At 40.9% G+C, this 18,825-nt stretch overlaps 3 protein-coding genes and 1 long non-coding RNA gene across 5 annotated transcripts; 2 read left to right on the top strand and 2 right to left on the bottom strand.

The window, feature by feature from the left end:
- The first annotated feature begins 465 nt into the window (after positions 1–465).
- On the top strand, positions 466–10,192 carry aplnr2 (apelin receptor 2). Of its 2 annotated transcripts, none has more exons than XM_015017280.1 (2): positions 466–1,008; positions 8,306–10,192. In XM_015017280.1, the coding sequence occupies exon 2, from the start codon at positions 8,432–8,434 to the stop codon at positions 9,770–9,772; it is 1,341 nt and encodes a 446-aa protein (XP_014872766.1). In that variant the 5' UTR covers positions 466–1,008; positions 8,306–8,431; the 3' UTR covers positions 9,773–10,192. The 2 variants fall into 2 exon arrangements, with proteins under 2 accessions (XP_014872766.1, XP_014872767.1); XM_015017281.1 differs by lacking the exon at positions 466–1,008 and adding an exon at positions 7,312–7,388.
- LOC106936348 (endonuclease domain-containing 1 protein-like) lies at positions 2,955–4,616 on the bottom strand. Its single transcript, XM_015017282.1, has 2 exons — positions 4,163–4,616; positions 2,955–4,083 (listed from the first exon to the last, which is right to left on the bottom strand). Exons 1-2 carry the CDS (start codon positions 4,454–4,456, stop codon positions 3,484–3,486), a joined length of 894 nt encoding a protein of 297 aa, XP_014872768.1. The 5' UTR covers positions 4,457–4,616; the 3' UTR covers positions 2,955–3,483.
- Positions 10,193–10,871: 679 nt separating the features above from the next.
- On the top strand, positions 10,872–17,503 carry LOC106936344 (histone deacetylase 10). Its single transcript, XM_015017277.1, has 20 exons — positions 10,872–11,161; positions 12,176–12,310; positions 13,158–13,254; positions 13,355–13,452; positions 13,632–13,736; positions 13,840–13,908; positions 14,007–14,133; positions 14,452–14,517; positions 14,596–14,655; positions 14,805–14,894; positions 14,972–15,078; positions 15,275–15,342; positions 15,627–15,870; positions 15,950–16,040; positions 16,120–16,205; positions 16,398–16,451; positions 16,553–16,634; positions 16,717–16,905; positions 16,971–17,130; positions 17,241–17,503. Exons 1-20 carry the CDS (start codon positions 11,103–11,105, stop codon positions 17,273–17,275), a joined length of 2,022 nt encoding a protein of 673 aa, XP_014872763.1. The 5' UTR covers positions 10,872–11,102; the 3' UTR covers positions 17,276–17,503.
- Positions 16,959–18,623, bottom strand: LOC106936349 (uncharacterized). Its single transcript, XR_001422113.1, has 2 exons — positions 17,527–18,623; positions 16,959–17,073 (listed from the first exon to the last, which is right to left on the bottom strand). It is a non-coding gene; the product is annotated as an uncharacterized LOC106936349 (long non-coding RNA).
- Between the last annotated feature and the right edge of the window lie 202 nt (positions 18,624–18,825).

Raw genomic sequence — 18,825 nt, 5'->3', positions numbered from 1 at the left:
AGATGGTGTCTAACTCAGTGCTGCCCCTCCCCCACCAGTTGCCAGGCAGTTGACTGTGAGCTATCACACCTTCCATGCTAACAGAGGCAACAAATTAAGCTACTTTAAAATATCTCTGAATAGTGTGAAAGTTAAATAGGCAACACTCTGAAGACTATTGTTGGTAAGCCCAGCTAATCCACTCCAGTTGCTGTTGCTGTCTCTCTTAATTCCTCTCTGGCTGTATGGTCAGAAAACTGGGCAGAGACACACTAGTCAGGCTCGATCAAAAAAATTCAAAACAAAAACTATATAAAAAGAACTAATCAATGTTTAATGTCTGTTACACTATTCTGTGAAGTACATCATTGTAACCTTTGACGCCTTTATTCTGGATCAAAATTCAAGTTATTTTGTAAAGCAGCATTTAAAAAATATCGATATAAGGAGCACTTATGTTTTTATTCATTTATTTTTTTCTTCTAGATTGCAGAATAAGGAAAAGTCTGCTTCAGTTTTCTTCTTTCCATACTTGCTCAGACTTGAAAGAGATGATAAAGGAAGTACAGACGTTCTATCCTAGAAAGCTTTAGCAATTCTTATTTTGGCCTCCACTTGTGTTCTTCCAGGTCATTTTGCGCAGTTGGGTCAGAAAACTGACCTGTAGCCTGGCCACCGCACCTCACAGCATCATTTTCTCCAATAAACCTGTACATTACATCACTCAGCTCCCGCTGGCACCTCCTCCAGATAGAGTGCTCAAAGTTGTGCATGGCTGACCGGAGCCACTCTGCAAACGCATCTCGTTCCTTGCTGTCACCTTCTGGTTGGAGCTGATTGAGAAGTTGGTGCTGCTGTAGGACCAAGGAGTGTTCATCAAGCTGATTATTACCTACATCCACCAGTAGAGATGGACGCACAGAAGCTGGCCGTTTGGTGGAGTTGCTCGTCAGGGGGATCATGGGATGGGGCTTATTAACTGACCCGCCGCAGGAAGAAGACGGGACTGGCATTACAAGAAGAGGCAGTGTGAGTAGTGGGAGTGACATTTATGCCCAGCTTCCTTTTTTTCTGAAATGAGCGCAGAAAACTGCACGTTAGAACAACATAAAAAAGTGTTTTTATCATGTTGGGTTACGCTAGAGAAGGTTGGGGAATATTAATCATTTAGTTTTTAGGACAATATTAGCTTAAAAGCTAATATTAGCTTAAATGGTAATGTCATGGAGACTCATTAACACGCTGAATAACATTAACTTAACCCATTCAATAAGTTGATTTTAGTTCTTACATCAAAATTAGCTAAAAACTAATATTAGCTTAAATGCTAATTTCATGAGACGTATGCTAACACGCTGAATAGCCTTAACGTAAGACACTCAGTAAGCTAATCTTAGTTCTTACATCAAAATGAACTAAAAACTAATGTTAGCTTAAATGCTATAATTTTCATGTTGGCTTAACCTAGCATGTTGGGTAGCATAAATTAACAATCCATTTAGTAAGTCAACTTTGGTTTTAGAGTTAAAATAAGCTAAAAAGCTAACAATAGCTTAAAGGCTTTTTGTAAAGGAAAATGTGTATTTAAACATAAGTACGTATGAATGAAAGAAAAAGACAAAAAACAGATTTGCGTAGCTAGCTTGTATGGGCTTCAAAGTGTGATTCCTGCCAAAAGTGGTTAATGCTAAGCAATGGAACTGACGATCTATAAACAGTTTCTAATGGTAAAAATAAAACTGGACTTTTCTAAAAAGTTCTTTGTCTTTTCATTATGGAGTTATGTGTTGATAGTCGGGTGGGGGGGGGGGGGTTAAAATGATCTATTTTAGAAAACACCTGGCTGTAACAACAAAATGTGGAAACATTAACGGGTGTAAATATTTTCTGGTGGCACAATGTCCAACAATGTCTGGTTGCACTGACCCCTCTCCTCTTCAGGACCGGAAGAATGTGTGGTGTGAGGAACTCAAAGCGTTTCAGTATCCAGGAGTCCCGCTCGGTTAGCCCGGGGGTCTGCTCCTCCTCACAAAGCTTCTTCAGGTGGCCGAACTGAGTGCGCAGACTGGTGTACCATGTCTGTAGGATGAGGACGTCCTGGTCCATCTGTGCAGCCTTCTCACGCCACAGAGCCTTCTTCCTGTTGGTGTCTTTGTAGTTTTTCAGCTTGCGGTTGTAGAGGACGGGGTTGCACACCAGCCACTCCACCATGGACACTTCTTCATTCTCTGTCAACATGGCTATCACCTTCTCCTTCTTCTTCGTGGACTCCTCCTGTTCAGTGTCAGGAACGGGGTGCTCTCCGGGACCTGCTCCCTCCTGCTCCTGGCAGCCCTCGGCAGGGGCATCTTCTAGTTTTATCAGCAGCATGATAGGTCCAGAATCAGATGCAGGGCTTTTTTTTTGGTGCAGAACCACGACCATACACTTCCACTCTTCTTTTTTGCCTTACCGTGTCAAGAGGCACTGCTTCTTTCTATCACGTGACGGGAGCGTGGGGCGGTCTCATTGGTTGTAGGGAGAGCGTAGCAGGGACCCCGCCATGAGCGTCGCATCACCTTATTGAGCGCGCTCAGCGTGGTGTGATGGTCAAGAAAACAGATGGAGTGGCCAAAACCTGCTCCGGTTTCTTCAGTCAAACGCTACAGCCATGCTTTATGAGTCTGAGTTCACATTCAACAGGGAAAGGTCTCCCTGTACAGTGGATATTGAAATCAGGCTGCATACCGTTCTGTTGTGCGCAAGACCAAGCTGCAATATGGTATTCGCTTTTCAAAATAAAATCTACATCATTTACACAAACAGTGGAGAGAAAACTATTCTTGTACTCTAGATATGGCCACTATTTACATCAAATAATTGTTTTTCTAAATTTGGGTCGTTGTTCTTATTTAGTGTTTTATGCACTAATTAGATTTTAAAAAACAGAATAATGAGATAAAGGTAAAAATTAAGACAAAATATGGAAATTTAATTTCAGATTAACATTTATTTAAATCACAGCGTAACATCAGGAGTCAGAATCTGAATGTAAATAAAACTTGCCGACTCCATCAAACTTCAAACAATCCCTTTTAAAACCCAAGCAAAATTCTTGACCTTGCCAAGTGAAATATCTTTATGTGACTTAGCTTAGCTTCTCTGCACAGGTATAGAAAATGTAAAACATTGGTCTAATCTGTTTTGACCGGACAAAAGGCCTTCACAGGCTGGTATCATTCCAGCTACGGCCAGATGCCATAAAACGGATAATGTGAGTAGAGTACAACCAAGTAAGTTGTGAATTTATGGGCATTTGTGTATAACCAAAGCCTAGTAATGCTTCACAAAAGAAACAGAGCTAAAACATATTGATACTTGATACTTGTTGTAGCTGAGATTGCTGAGTATTCAGTGAAATAAGAAGCTACTACAGAAACAATTGAAAGTCAAGGAGCTAACAGAGAGGAATTAAAACGGTCTACATTGCATAGTAAGAGTAAGAATTAATCTACTTTCCCTTTCTCAGGCCAGTGGGCCACTAGCAGTATTAGGAGGCACACAGTTGTCATAGAAGATCTGGAAGGAGCCGCTGACATATGTTACCCTCTTCAGGAAGTCCTCCAGCTGCTGAACCGTCATCTCTTGAACCTTGTTGTTTTCCCTGTCGTTGAGCCCATAAGCAGCAAACGCAGGGAACTTTGAGCGCTCCGAGTAGGGAGCGTTGTGATCAAACTCAGTGCAGCAGTAGGCCGACCAGAGGTAGGTAGGAATGCCCAGGCGGTTGATGTTGTGACGGCGAATGGTGTGGCCTGAGGTGGTGATCCCCGTGACCATATAGGCAGTTCCACGGCAGTAGTTGTTCAGCCTCTTGCGCATGGTGTGTTCATGCATTTTCCAAGGACCGATGTTGAACTCTCGGACCCTGGGAACCACGTTGGTCAGAGTGTAGGTGGCCGCTTTATCCTCTGGGTCGGCCTGATGCTCGTCTGGATTCAGCTGGCCTCGTTCGAAGATCACAGTGTCGGAGTAGTCATCGAGCACAGCCTGGGAATCCTCAAAGCTCTTGTGAATATTTGCAGAAGGGAACGGCTCCATCTCTCTGGATCCAGACACCAAAGAAAGCTGTGAGGACAAACAGTGTCAGAGTAACAAAACAAATCTATTTAATTTGAATTCATCTTTGGTCAACAGCCACTCTTACCTGTGGCTCGTACATCCAGGGTACATCAACCTTTTTGGAACCGTCCGAGCGCTTGAACGTGTACGCAGAGTAAACGGGGATGTGGCTGAAGGAGTCATAGAGGGTGAAGAACCGCGGCTTGCCTGCATAGTACTGGCAAATCTTTTTCAACGGTTGCTCCTCAAGCCCTCGTGGTATAGTCCCCATGTACAAGAACTGCTTACACTCCGGTGAGATGTTGTTCTGGACCTCTGCTCCTGCCATTACAACGATGAGAAAATACAAGAGTTTTCCTTCGGTTCTGTAGATGGACATGATGAAACCTACAGAATGTAGTCTCTGGACTGCATTTAATCTCTTTTAGTTGCTCTCTCACTCCTCAGCTTACTCCATACCTCATACCATTTCAGGTATGCAAATCCTTATCTTATTTCCTTTGCACACACCCAAAAACCCTCTCGCTGTTTTAACTGCCACTTCCGCAGCACAGTTAGGTCTAAAAAGCATCTTCTTTTTTGTATTCATTAAAGCAACTCTTTAAAAGAGTAGAGGTAGATAGTCAGTCCGGAGGAAACATGTTTTAAACTCTTCCTATACGTTGTTTATCTTAATATGTCTGGTGAGGATTATATGACATATAATTACAGTGTATATCCATCCTCTCATACATCCTTAGTCTCTACATATTTCTCCTTGCAGATTTGCCAGGAGCTGCTGCCTATATCCAATGGTCATTGGGTATAACCTGGACAGGTTGCCAGTCCATCACAGGACAACACAGAGACACACACAGGACAAACAACCATGCACACACTCACATCTAAGGGCAACTTAGCGAGACCAGTTAGCCTAGCGGTCATGTTTTTGAACTGTGGGAGGAAACTGGAGTACCTGGAGAGAACCCATCCTCATGGTCCGGATCACATAGGGCTGCTGCACATATAAAACACTGTGAAAGATGGTGATATGTATTATTTATTAGCACAATTGTTTGTTATTGAATTTGTAAAAAAAACAAAAAAAACAGTGCTTCACAATATCTATTAGTGAACATCTTCCTTCAGTATTTGGAAGTATAAAACGAAGACACAAACAATATCCCTTTGTATTCCTAAAAGATAACATCATAGCAATTACCAAATGCCTCTGGTTATTAAAACTTGAAACTATGATGTGCTTCTCTTTGTTTTTAGTTGCTGGATTTTCAGATTTTCAGTTAGAAATACAATAACATTGCCCCTTAAGTTGATGCTAACAGGGGAAGCCTGAGCTTGAAGATACAATGCAATGAGTACAAGCATAAACTTTTTATTTTCACATCAGTTTGCTTCTCATTAAGCCAATGGGGAACACCAAGAAACATATTCCTCAACATGTTTCTCAGTGTTTGCATGGATAAAATGTAAAGAAATACATCAATATAATCTTGTGTCTGAACAGATAGCATAACAACAATTGGCGAAACGCGCTGGTTTTCCAGCTTGACACCATGATGTGCTCTAGAAAGTTAAGTTTTCTAACCGTAATAAATTTATGGCTCTCATGACTCCTGCAGGAGTCTTGTTTCACATCCTTTAACTCCCTGCGCAGTTTTCTTCCCTAGGAAATGCTTGTGTTGACTCTCCCTCCACCTCCTTCTTTTGTAACTAAAAGCTGTGTGTTTTTTTCATGCAGGAGAAAAGAGTGGGGAACGTTTCTCAGAAACATCTGTTCCCATAACAAAAGGCCGATGGCAGCACGGCCTATGTGGAAACAAACTCTTCCTGTTTACCACCCAAAGTTCTTCACCTTTTACGATGTAACTCCATATTGACCTAGCCGTGCCCTCTTACCCATTAAAAAGTCCAGTTGCAGATGCCTAGTTTGAGACTAAACCTCTAGTGAAAACAGAAGTTACAACAACAATAACATATTTTTAGATTCTGTTTACAGTCGCCTCTAAGGGTCAGGCCAGTTGGTATGCCTACTTTCAACTATACAATAGATCATTAGCTATGTAATTGTTACATTTTATGTCTTGTGTTAGCTATAAAAAATGAATTAATGTTGTTTCTTCAATGCTTAATATCCCGCCGAAACACATATTTGAATGTGAACTATTTATTACTGATCTTACATCAATATTTATTTGAGTTTTCCTTCTGTGTAGCTTAAATGGTGTATTCATACCAGCCATACTAGGATATTTGCCTGTACTTTCAGATTGTAATATCACTCCCCGTATGAAAATGAGTAAAAACACTTTTGGAGAGTAAAGCAGATCATGTGCAAATAAAAGAAATTTCAACTGAAGGATTTCAGTTTTCCTTCTTTAACAAGAAAACATTGTTTTCCCAAGGCTAAGATTCCTAATATATCCTCAGTGAAGTCATTATCATTCCAACATTAAATATTCTAGCTAATGAATTATATTTTGTCTTCTCAACTGCAGCTGTTCAGTACACACATTTTTCTTGCTACCCTTGCTCTTAGAGAAGCATCTGTTCTCATTTTATGGCGGGCAGACTGTGGCGAGTCGATCTAGACAGTATTTGAAGATGATCAGCACTGAATTCAAACCGTAAATTCAATTGCTTCGGTGTTTCCAAAAATCCTTTCATTTGTCATGTTGGAATTAATTGTTAACGGGTCTTTCCCGTGTGTCCACCAGCTTCAGGTCACTGGTTTTCTGTCGATCAGTTGTGATCGGACTCTGAATGTCTGTAGAGTTATTTTCTCGTTGTTGTTGCATTTCGTTACGGTGTTCCTCGTCTGTTTAAACGAGTGTCACACTGAGGATGACAGGTGTTTGCAGATATTTCTGTCCTGTGGATGCATTCCAATGCGTTTGTGTCTCCGTGTTGAAGACGGGCCGTGTGAGAGCCAGGAGACGCCGTTTATTTGCCTGTTGTGGCTGGGCTGTGTTTGATGGAGGAACGGGGGGCTGTTTCATGCCTTACAGGAGCTGTGCGTGTTTATTTTGGGGAGGGGATGGATGTTTATAGGTCTTGTACCTCTCCTGGGGTGGTCTGCTTCGAGAATGTAAAAAAGAAAAAAGGAGGGCTTTGTCTGTGTATTTTTCCCCATTCCTGTCAATGGAGGATGCAGTGATACATATTCAGCCATTTGGCAAGCTGCAGCAGCAGACATCCACAGTTTCATGACCAGATAGAGAGACAGACGACTGAGTTAGGAGATTTTGGTTTCCCTCTACAATGGTAGTCATATTTTTAGTATCAACACAAGGATATTACCCAAACTTATTAAGGTAAGAGAGTTTTAGAATTAATACCGAGTTTAAGATTTTAGTATTTCTTTCTCAAGTTGAAATATTGAAACGTTGAAATATTCACTCCTGTTTTTCTCGATATGATAGGAGAAGGAAAAGGAAAGATGGTTTTTAAAATCTTTTTCGACAAATAAAAACTGTAATCTTTGATCTAAGCTGTTCTACTGTAGCTCTGACTGAATGTTAAGGGTCCTGCTGGGAGGTAACCATCCCAGTCATTTCACTCACAGGTCTATTTCTGTGTTGCCATGTACTTTGCATCATCCACCTTTTCACTGACTCTAACTTATCTGTTCCTACTCAAGAAAAGTATTCCCACAGGATGCTGGTGCCACCACCATGTTTCACTGTGGGGATGCTGTGTTTAGTACAACTTTTTCCACCTAAGACAAAGACTCTTAAATTTGGCTTCATCCAACAAGAGCAACTTCTTTTACATATTTCCTATGGTTTTTGGCAAACTGTAGATGGCACTTGGGATATTGGTTTGTATAGGTCAGATCAGTGCAGGTAAAGTTCTCCATAGATTTATTCCTGACCTGTCTGGTGTGTTTAGGACTTAGTGATGCTATTTATCAAATATTCTCTAACTTTTAATCTGTTTGTCTAAAACAAACAGGTTAAAATCTCCACAAATGGACTTGTCCAAATAGGTGACTTTTGAAGTCAGTTGGTTGTACAAGGTTTTATTTAGAGGCATCAGAGCAAAGGGAAAAACAACAAACAAAAAAACTAAAGACCACATTGTCCTGATTGTATCTGACAACAACACGATACATTGCAGTTTGTGGTTGTAAAATGACAAAACTTCTGAAAGGCACTGTCTGCAGTTGTAAGTCACAGAATAAGAAGGTATTCAAATCTGTAAAACTTCCCTGTTTTCTCTGAATTTTCAGACAATACAAGTCAACACCCAGAGGACAGAACGGGAAACAGGAAACTCGTCCAGGCTCTCAATCTCAACAGCCTTCATTTAACAGAGTCGAAGTAAATCATGATGCCTGGATTTGTTTTATAGAAAGATGTCAGACTTCCCCACCTCCTCCACTCCCACTCCCGCTCCAGATCACTGCGACTATGGCGACTGGTATCCCTCCTTCTCCATCATCCCGTCTATCTACGTTCTGGCCTTCTTGGTGGGTTGCCTTGGTAACAGCTTGGTGCTCTGGGTGTACCTGCGTCAACCTGACGGGATCAGGATAGGAGACAAACCACAGTGTTGCTGCTGTTTCAGAGCCGATCGCCAGCATGCGCCTTCTTCTTGTGAAAGCGAACCATCAGGACAGAGCCCCAGAGCTTCCTCTCATTCCTTCACCTCTTCCTCGTGCCCTCCCTCCATCCCTCGGCCCTCTTGCTCCCTCACAGATTCTCTGATAGCCAGTTTGGCATTAGCTGACCTTTGCTTTCTTGTAACTCTCCCTCTTTGGGCTACCTACACGGCAATGGGCTACCACTGGCCTTTTGGGCAACCCCTTTGCCAGATCAGCAGCTTCCTCACCGCTCTCAACATGTACGCCAGCGTATTCAGTCTGAGCATGCTCAGTGTGGAGCGGTACTGGATCCTGACGGGACGCCGGCACTCCGGCCACCAGCCCTCACCGAGGTGTCCCAACAGGACGCTGTGGATACTCGTAGCGGTGTGGGTGGTAGCGGCGGTCCTGGCTCTTCCTGGCTTGCTGCTGCGTTCCGTTGGGGAAGTGGAACTTGACCCCACGTCTGAAGATGACCCTGGATCTGTCGTCCTTTCCTGCCAGATGAATTACTCCATGCTGGTTGGGGCAGAGCTTGAAGAGGCTGAAAAAGACAGGGCAGAAGTATGGTGGGCTGCCGTGTTGAGCTTAAAGTCAACCCTAATTGGCTTCCTGCTACCTCTTGTCATCCTGCTCGTCTGCTACTGCTCATTGGCTCCGCTGCTCAGCAGGCACTTTGGACATGGCCCCCGTCCCGACCGCAGGCGCCAGCGCAGACTCCTCAGAGTTATTGTCACTTTAGTGATGGCCTTCTTCCTCTGCTGGATGCCACTCAACGTCAACAAGACTGTCTTCATCCTGCTGGAGTTGGGCATCGTCCCGTACTCATGTTCTCTAGACCAGGCTCTGCTGGCCGCTCATCCGTACGCCACCTGTTTGGCTTACCTCAACTCCTGCCTGAACCCTCTGCTCTACGCCGCCTGTGACCCGGCATTCAGGGAACGATGCAGAGCAACTCTGCTCGTGTGGTGCGGGATATGCAGAAGAGAAGCAGATGGAGACGGGAGGAAAGAAGAACTAGAGAAACAGCAGAGGAGCTCGACCTTTCCAGCAAGGACACAAGAGGAAATAGAGGGAAGGACAGAAGAGGAAGAGGAAGAGGACAGGTTATGAGAAGGAAAAGGAATAATAAACTCTTCATATTCAGTTCAAAAGCAGAATAAATTTGAATCTAAAAAAATAAAAGAGAAACTGAATATTTGTTGGACATTGTTAGGTCTAGAAAATTTCCAGCTGCCTGAGCATTTGCTCTGTCCAGCTTGTGTGAGACTTTTACAGTTAACATCCAGAAATGGGAATGTTCATCAGTATTTTCCCACAGGGTACAATGGAGATGTTTCCCATAGGAAAATGCACATGCTTCCTAAATTATTTGAGGCAGAAATAATCTGGGGTCAGATAAAAGCTTCTCATGATATGTGTTATGTGATACATTCAGGATGTACTTTGGTTTGTGTTGCACTACTGTTTTAGACGTTTCTCTGTTTATTTTTCTTTATGACAACAATAAATAATAAAAGGCCACATCATATTGAAATTTCCTCTGTTGATTTTTTATATGCGACATAAACAACAACATTAATAATAATGAACCTTTTTTTGGTTAATGACCTTTCAAATACAAAATCATTACAGAAATTTTCAAAATGATACAATTAAGAAGAAAGAAACACTTCAAAAGAGATACCAGTAAAAAGTTGTAAAAATACACTAAAATAATTCAATTAAAAAATAAACTTTGATTTAAACACTCCAAATGGAGAAAATAGTTGTGTACATCTTTGTCCAAAAGAAGGCAAAAACTTCAGTTGTTGTATAACAGTTGTTGATTTTGCATAGCAGTCTCTTCATGAAATTGGTATACAACAGCAGTGTCTTCAGTCAGAGGTGTCTTCCAGACTCTCTGTAGTATATTACATATAGTAATATATATAGGATCTCCTGCAGCAGTCATTATAATGACATTATAATGTCATTATAATGACTGCTGCAGGAGATCCTTCCTGCCCAGCCATCAGGATTTACAACAACTCTATGAAGAATGACTCATATCAGTTACAAAAACATTCTTCCTCCCTCTGGGATTAATAAAGTACTTTTGTATTTGAAAATAATTTGAAATAGAAGTAGAAAAAACGCTACAATGACGAGATGTCGGTCAGCCCTTGGAGAAATACCGGACTCCGTCCAGTAGATGGCGCTCATTCCCCGGTAGAATGTTAACTTCGCACTTGGTGCAGCTCAGATGAACTTTCTGTTTACATGCTTCTTCCTTAATAAGTGTCTTCAGAGATACATTCATACTGGATACAGTTCAGACTGTTTTACATAAAGGTTTGAAGGAATCCATATGAATTCTTTATTCAAGCTGTAAGATATAATCTAAACTACCGAGGAGCTTTTGTTGTGATATTTACTCTCTACACGTTCCGGAGTATTGACAATGGGGACAGCTCTGATTTATGATGAGGAGATGACCAAATACAAACTGCTCTGGGTTGAGTGAGTATCAAAATCATGTTCACATCATGTGAATCGGATTTGTTGGCTTCTTTAGCCTGGAGGTCACTATGTCGGATACATTTATATGTTGTTATTCCTACAGTAGTCACAGTTAACTTCACTTACCAGACTGCTGTTCACTGTCACTTTCCACCAACTGCTTGCTAGCGCTTTTACGACATTTTTAATATTATTTATGAATTTTTTTCAAATGTTACCACATATATTACTGTTATTCAACTCTACAAATGAGCTGTTTCTAAATTAAAAATTTCAAGCTGTCTTTAGGAGTAGGGACGGATAACACCTACCCATAAATTAAAAATGTTTGTTTTAGAAAATATGCTTTTAATATTCCTGTTTTGCTATCATCAAACCTGCTTTTCACATTTAAGCAATTTTACAGAATAGTAATCCAAATATAATAAATGTTCAAATGAGCGTATCAAAATTTCAAAGTGTAAATTTAAATAAAACTGCCACCGTTTTAGTTTAAGAAAAAAAATTGCATTAGAAATGCAAAACATAAACTTAATTGATTTTATTTGAAACAAGACACCAAAAATTATCCAGTCCTGCTGCAGAAATAATGTAATCCATCAATGTTAAATAAATATTTCTACTTATTATAATATTATCTAGATTTTGTATTTAATATTGTGTTACTGATTTAGGTAGAAATATAACACAAACACCCAGTTAAACTCAGTTATTTGTAAGTGTTGGTCTTACTCTTCAAAATACCCTATTTTGCCACTCTTGTCTTTATGGATTATACACATAGAGTTTTTATTATGCCGTATTACAATAATGACTTAATATTAGCTGTTTGACTGAAATACTTCCAAAAAGACAAATTAAACTTTTGCTTAGAGGAAAAACTTTAAAACTTTTCCATCACATTTATAGAAATCTCTTGCTGAAAACTGCTGGTGGATTACCTACTTTTATATTGGTAACTGTGACTGGTAACATGATGCTTACGGCTATATTACTTTGTTTTTGTTTCTGCAGCCCGGCATGTAAGATCGAGGTCCCAGAGCGGCTCTCGGTCAGTTACGAGGCCCTGGTCAGGACGGGTCTGTCTGACCGCTGTGTCTCTGTGCCGCCTCGTGAGGCCTTAGATGCGGAGATCCTGCTCGTCCACAGGTCGGTTCTGGCCCCTTTAACACTGGGTCCTTTAGCAGATATTTGACTCAGGGCCTCCCATTTCCTACTAGCACAACCAATCAAAACATCGTTTTAAATGTTCCTGGTTTGATTGTGTGCACATCTAACGCCTCTGACTTTCAAGGTTTACTTGAAGGCATTCATGTGTGGAATAATTGTTGCGAGGAGTTAAAGCTGTGTTTTTCACTTTTTAAATAAAAACTAAATGTCTAAATATCTTTTGTTAAATAAATACAATTAGGTTTTATTATGGTAGTTTTTTTTTATGAGTTTGTCTACAGACTCATACAGAATTCTTTAGAGATATGTTTTAGAAAAATACAAAGGAAATATTCTGCTGTTTTGGTTTCGATAACGCCGTATGTATAAAAAAGCTTATGCTTCTAGTTCAGTCTATACTTTGTGTTCTTGTCTTTGATAGGAATGTTCAATATTACCTTTTCTGCTTCTGTATTACTTTTATCTTGTTTTGTTTTTTTATTCTTCTTCTGTTGTTTTGCTTTGTATTGTTTTTTTTTCTTTTTGAAAAAAAAGAGTTAAAAAATGACAGAAGTAAATAATAATAACACTTTTGTAACTATAGCATATAAACATACAGCAGTAGTCAATATAATAATGAAATATCTCTGCTATTTTAAAGAATTTCAAATGGGGTTCATTCTTTATAAATGTAACGTCAAATTTACATGTGCGCTTGGGGGCCCCCTGCTGGTCTGAATTTGTTCCTGCATTGATTTTCCTCTGGAACCGTTACGGTTCAGTGAATTTATTCACCTCCTCGTTAATGTGAAATAAACAAACATTCTCATCATGCTGCTGTCTACAGTGAGGAATATCTGGAGGGTGTGAAAAAGACTCCGCACATGACTTTGGAGGACTTGAAGGAGTTCACCCTTCAGTACGGGGACGTTTACTTCCACCCAGTTAGTCCACTATTCAGTGTTTGACAGTTGTCCCTCTTTCACTCTCTGGTTGTGTTCCTCACTTTTTATCTCCTATTTTCTTAATTATTTACTGCTGTAGAATATCTATCACTGCGCCAAGCTGGCTGCAGGCTCTGCTCTGCAACTGGTGGACAGTGTCATGACAGGGAAGGTCAGGAACGGCATGGCTCTGGTTAGGTAAGGGTCGAAATGTGTAAATTATGCTTTGCATTATTTATTTCATGTCCCTGCTTTGTTGCAGTGAGGCTTTTACCATTAACCATAACATATAGGAGGAGTAAAACAGTATAAACATTAAATTTTAGCTCACACTACGACTAATAAGAAATGTACGTGTTTCGTGTTGCTGTTTCTAGACCGCCGGGACACCACAGCATGCGCAGTGCTGCCAGTGGTTTCTGTGTGTTCAACAACGTGGCCATAGCAGCGCGCTACGCTAAGCAAAAACATGGAGCCGAAAGGTATTTTGAGCCTTTCTTTAAATCTTTCTCGCCATTTGGTTTACTTTGCTGACTTCTTCTGGAATCACATTCACTTAAAGCAGCTTAAATGTTTCTCCTTCAGGGTGCTAATAGTAGACTGGGACATACATCACGGTCAAGGGGTACAGTATTGCTTTGAAGATGATCCGAGGTGGGGCCCGTTTGTCAAATGTCAACCTGTAAAAGTCTCAGAGGATGCAACAGGTTTTCTGGTGTTTTATTTATTGAGGGTTTCATGGTGTTCTGCAGTGTTCTGTACTTTTCTTGGCACCGCTACGAGCATCAGAAATTCTGGCCCAATCTTAGGGAGTCGGACTACGATAGCGTCGGCAAAGGAAGCGGAGCCGGCTTCAACGTAAATGTGCCTTGGAACGAGGTGAGCAGGTAGAAAAATGGACTGGTGCATTGATTTTGTCGGTATTAATACCGATTGGTTGGTTAAGGGGTGAGATCACACTCACTATCCTACTGTCACAAATGTAACCATGTTGCATTGCCAAAGGCCTGCTCACTTATAAGCCCTGAAATGTTTATTGTGTTTGCACTGATGAAGGATGAATGGTGGAAAAGTCAGAATCTACTTACCGTTTTTGTTACTTTTACAAATTTATAATGATATTTATAATTTGGATTTTGTTATTTTGAAATAAGGGATAAATATTCGCTCACCAGAGTCATCATTATGATATTTCAGGTGGGAATGGAAAACAGCGACTATCTGTCGGTCTTCTGCCATGTCCTCCTGCCAGTAGCTTATGAGGTGAGACATTTTTAGGACACATTTATTTAAGACTGAAGGGTGACCATGACTTGTTGCTCTTTTGATTCTTCCTCGCAGTTTTGCCCAGACTTGGTTTTGGTGTGCGCAGGCTTTGACTCGGCTATCGGCGACCCAGAGGTGCCAAAAAAAACAACAACAGAAATTCTTCCTGTTCAAAGCAAACTTATTTACACATTGCATGCATTCTCTCTTACAGTTCTATCTCATGCCTTTGAATTGGCATCAAAAACATCCAAATTACTTGTTTTGTTGGGGGTTTTTTCCAGGGAGAGATGTGTGCCACTCCGGACATCTTCGCCCACTTAACTCACCTCCTAATGAACCTAGCTGGAGGAAAACTGTGTGCTGTACTGGAGGTATGATTAACAAGACTTAGCAGTCGTATTTAAATGACTTTGAAAGTATTTTATGTATTTTTATACTTTTCTTTTAGGGAGGATACAACTTGACTTCTCTTGCACAATCCGTGTGTCAGACTGTTCAAACTTTGCTTGGCGATCCGCTGCCTCAGCTCGCAAACCTCAGGAGTCCCTGCGAAAGGTCGGTCAAACGTAATCTGAGCGCTGCAGAAAGTCGTGTAACATTTTCCTTCTACCTGGCAATTACACTGTTAGTTTGTCCTGATCTTTCTCATGAAATGAAAACAAGCGTCAAGTTTGTGGATGTAACTTGACAGAGAAATAGAAACCTAAGCTGTGCGAATCTTGAAATCGGTGGCTTTGTTGCTGTTTTCCAGTGCGCTCGAGTCTCTTCAGTGTGTCCGATCGGTTCAGAGGCAGTACTGGTCCATCCTCAAGCATGCAGGTAAAACAGCCACGCAGCAGTTGTTCAGATTTACTTTGTTATTCCAGCATGACACATATGCCTTTTTATTCATTAAGAATAAAAAGGCCTATACATGTCCTATACATGTTGCAAGTGCAGACTACCCTACTTTTTGTGTGTATTACAATCGTTTTCTTACTCTCAACTCCTGTCATAAGCTGATGGAAATAGAGAGAACCTTCATCTTATTTAAGATGTAGAAATGTTAATTTTAGTTCCTTATTTCAATACTTCTTGTCTCGTGCGGTTTCTCATTTCTCCAGCCGATTCAGCTACGACGGACGTCAGCACCAAACGCATCAAACTGGCAAAAGCAGAGGAAGAAAAAGCAGAGACGGCGGAGGACGAAAGAAGCCAGGAGGAAAAAGTTTGGCCTGAGCCTGCAGAGCGTTTGCGCCCTCCCGTTTGTTCTGTGTCGGTGCTTCCTGACGACGCGGCTTGTCCAGACGGATTAAAACGCCTCGCCTCCTCCAAAGATCTCGGACCGCTTTTAGTCAGCAGAATAAGGTGAGAGGCACCCAGAGTCGCACGCCTCATTTTTACGAGCGTTTTCACGCTGTTCGCTAACTGAACCGTTTCCTTGGAGGAACCGTTCCATGGAAGATGCGGGTGACGCGGATGGTGTAGCCACCTTCTCGAGACTTTACACCCTGATTGAGAAAATGAGAACCAACGAGGTAAAAATCAAGACATTGTTTGGGTTCCTTCTCCCTCTACTGGCTTGTTGTGTGTTGAATTTATCTGAACGGTTCTCAGATCGGCAACGGCGTAGCGCTGGTCCCTGATGTCGCCGCAGCCGTGGAGTGTGTTGTCCGGGATCTCTGCTCTGACCTTGTCAGCCGGTACAGAAGTCAAATCTTATGCAGACTGTGTTGTATGTTTTGACAAAAAACACACAGAAATATTCCTACTGAGCTTCACTTTTAAAGTAACCGATCAACATTTAGAGGAATACCCAGTTTGGTTTCTCAAAAATAAATGAGTAATAAATGCTTTCAGACCAGCCTGAATTGTTTCCACTCGTCTTCCTTCAGGGTTTTAGTTGTTTGTGTCGGCAAAGAGGAGCTGAATTACGCCACGGCTGATGGGTAATAGTGATTTAAGCCGTATTGCACTTTTTATAAAAGTTTTATGGAAAGGATTTTCAGCAAGAATCACAATTTTATTACGAAAAAATCTCTGTTTTAAGGAAAATGCTTGTTGTACAAATCAGCGGTGAAGACAAAGAGGAACAGAAAGGCAAATATTATATTCCAGTGTGTTTAAAGAAGGTGAGACACTTTAAAAAACACACATACACACAATACTGAATGCATCTCACAAACATGATGTGTAGTTTTCTTGTCCTCTCAGGGTTGCGGTGACACAGTAGGATTCATCCAGGCAGTCTTTGGCCTCCTCCTACCTCTGGGATACGAGTACGACCCCGGTCTTGTCCTTTTGGTTCGCGTGCCAGGAAGCGGAGTGGGCGACTGTATGTGGCAGCAACTAATTGGCCTGCTGAAGGGCTTCGCAAAGGGACACACTCTGGTTCTGATGCAGGTGAGACGACCGGAGCAAGTTTGAAGTCGAAGTCTTCATAAACTTTATTTTTCTTTGGGCTTCAGACGAATGATGGGGCATGTATGGGCCCTACTGCCTCCGCCCTCCTTGGGCACCCTGCGCCTCCTCTGCAGGAGCTTCTGACTCCGCTCCCAGACGATGGAGGTGCTTTGGAGAGAATGAGAGAGAGGCTGCAAGCTGACTGGAAAATGCTGCAAACAACAGGTGAATGGGTTTGCTGCAACCCTTCCATGTTGGGCATCAACCCCAAACTCTCAAAACTCAAAATTACATGATGTATACTAACAAAAACTTGCATGTATGTGTGTCTTAAGTATCTTCAGGCAATGGAGAGACTGCTAAGAGCTGAAGCTGTTCTGCTGCCATTTGTCTTTGTGGAGCTGATGGACGATTTGACGTATGACATTCGGCAGCTAGTAAACCCCACACTGTTCATTTTTATATCCAAAGTGCTGTTTTATACTCTAAATTATGTTTCAGTCAATGATTTTCATACATTCTTAAATGTATTTGTAATAGTCAGTATTATGCTGAACTAGTGAAACGTTGGTCTGGTAGCTGCTTTTTTTATGAGATGCTAGGCGGCTAACGACGTTGTACCGCTTGTGGCGTCTAAACGTCATTTCCGGGGCTCTTCTTGGATTCCACGTTCACCAGTTTATTACATTCCGACAAGACAAAACCCAACAACTCCAAAGAACACGACAACAGTATTTACCCGGACTCCGCCACCACGGTAACTTCAACGCTCTTCTGGTTTTAACACATCCCTATTACGTGTCGCCCCGTGGCTCATTTGAGCCCACAGCCCCCTCTAGTGACCAAAGAGGGATATTACACGTATTTGACACCTATAACTGCTCTGTGATAAAAAATACAAAAAAAAAGGGGTGAGATGTTTTTTTTGTGATTTTTCATATGTTGAAGCAATTCATCGGATGTAAACCAAAAGTTGGGCACCTATTTATAATTAAAACAGACCATATTAATGATGTGTTTATGTGTGGTTTGGAAATTATAGATGTTTTGCTCTGGAGTGTGCTGCCACTATGAGAGAAAAGAATATTTGAGAGAAGTGAAAATTGTTTATAAAGTAGTTAGATGACAATCCTCAACCTTAGGGGATGCTTTATTTCTCATTTTCCACTTAATTTAGTTATTTAATACAGTATCTGTCAAACCATTCTTTATCTTATTGAGTAGCTCTCTCTTTTCCTTCTGTTTTTCCTCTTTGTTTTCTTCTGAATTCTGCTTTTTTATTATCATTGCTGTCATTTTGTGTTCCACACTTGAACATGTCTTTATGTGTGTGCAAAATATTAGTATTTCAACAAAATACATTCCAGTGCCGATGAATGTCACGTTGGTTTGGGCTGTTTTATGCATTTAAACTTCAACTGATACAACTACAACAGCAACTTCAGAAGCAATTTTGCTCAAGTTTTATCTTTAATGTAGTTTTTCTTTTGTTTGTTTTAAATCCATGTTTGGTCATAATCAAATATACAACCTCAAATATTCTCATGAACCTCAAATAATGTTTGGTTTAATGTCCTTTAGCAAGTTGCAGGTCACATCCAAGAACAGGTTTCTGGCTCTTCTTAGTTGGTTTGATAATTAATTTAAAGAGGTTGATTTTATGACTGTCCAACGTAATCCACATTTCCACCAAACCTGAGGTATATATATATTTTTTTCTGTTTTAACAGCCTGTTATGTTCAGGTTTCCATCATCTAATTCTTCATTTAAGATGAAGTTTTAAAAGTGTTGTAGAAGTTTCAACTATTGATCCAACAAGTGGCTCATTACTGGAGTCTTCAATAATACAGAGTTCCAGGGGGACATCTAGTGGTCAAAAAATGAAGTGCAACTCATGTATTATAGTTTTATATAAATAT

The sequence above is a fragment of the Poecilia latipinna genome, unplaced genomic scaffold (assembly GCF_001443285.1).
Source record: "Poecilia latipinna isolate Pla-1442-1.1 unplaced genomic scaffold, P_latipinna-1.0 Scaffold2122, whole genome shotgun sequence".
Classification (NCBI taxonomy): domain Eukaryota; kingdom Metazoa; phylum Chordata; class Actinopteri; order Cyprinodontiformes; family Poeciliidae; genus Poecilia; species Poecilia latipinna.
The sequence above is the reverse complement of the archived record's forward strand: the minus strand, read 5'-3'. Positions and strand labels throughout refer to the sequence as shown.

Bases quoted from the DNA above. Each gene is read 5' to 3' on its own strand.
- LOC106936348 (XM_015017282.1), bottom strand. From the start codon at position 4,456: ATGTCCATCTACAGAACCGAAGGAAAACTCTTGTATTTTCTCATCGTT. The intron at 4,084-4,162 runs GTAAGAGTGGCT...TTGTCCTCACAG, and splicing joins CCTGGATGTACGAGCCACAG to CTTTCTTTGGTGTCTGGATC.
- LOC106936344 (XM_015017277.1), top strand. From the start codon at position 11,103: ATGGGGACAGCTCTGATTTATGATGAGGAGATGACCAAATACAAACTG. The intron at 14,656-14,804 runs GTGCCAAAAAAA...GGTTTTTTCCAG, and splicing joins CGGCTATCGGCGACCCAGAG to GGAGAGATGTGTGCCACTCC. The intron at 15,871-15,949 runs GTGAGAGGCACC...GTTTCCTTGGAG, and splicing joins CTTTTAGTCAGCAGAATAAG to GAACCGTTCCATGGAAGATG.
- aplnr2 (XM_015017280.1), top strand. From the start codon at position 8,432: ATGTCAGACTTCCCCACCTCCTCCACTCCCACTCCCGCTCCAGATCAC.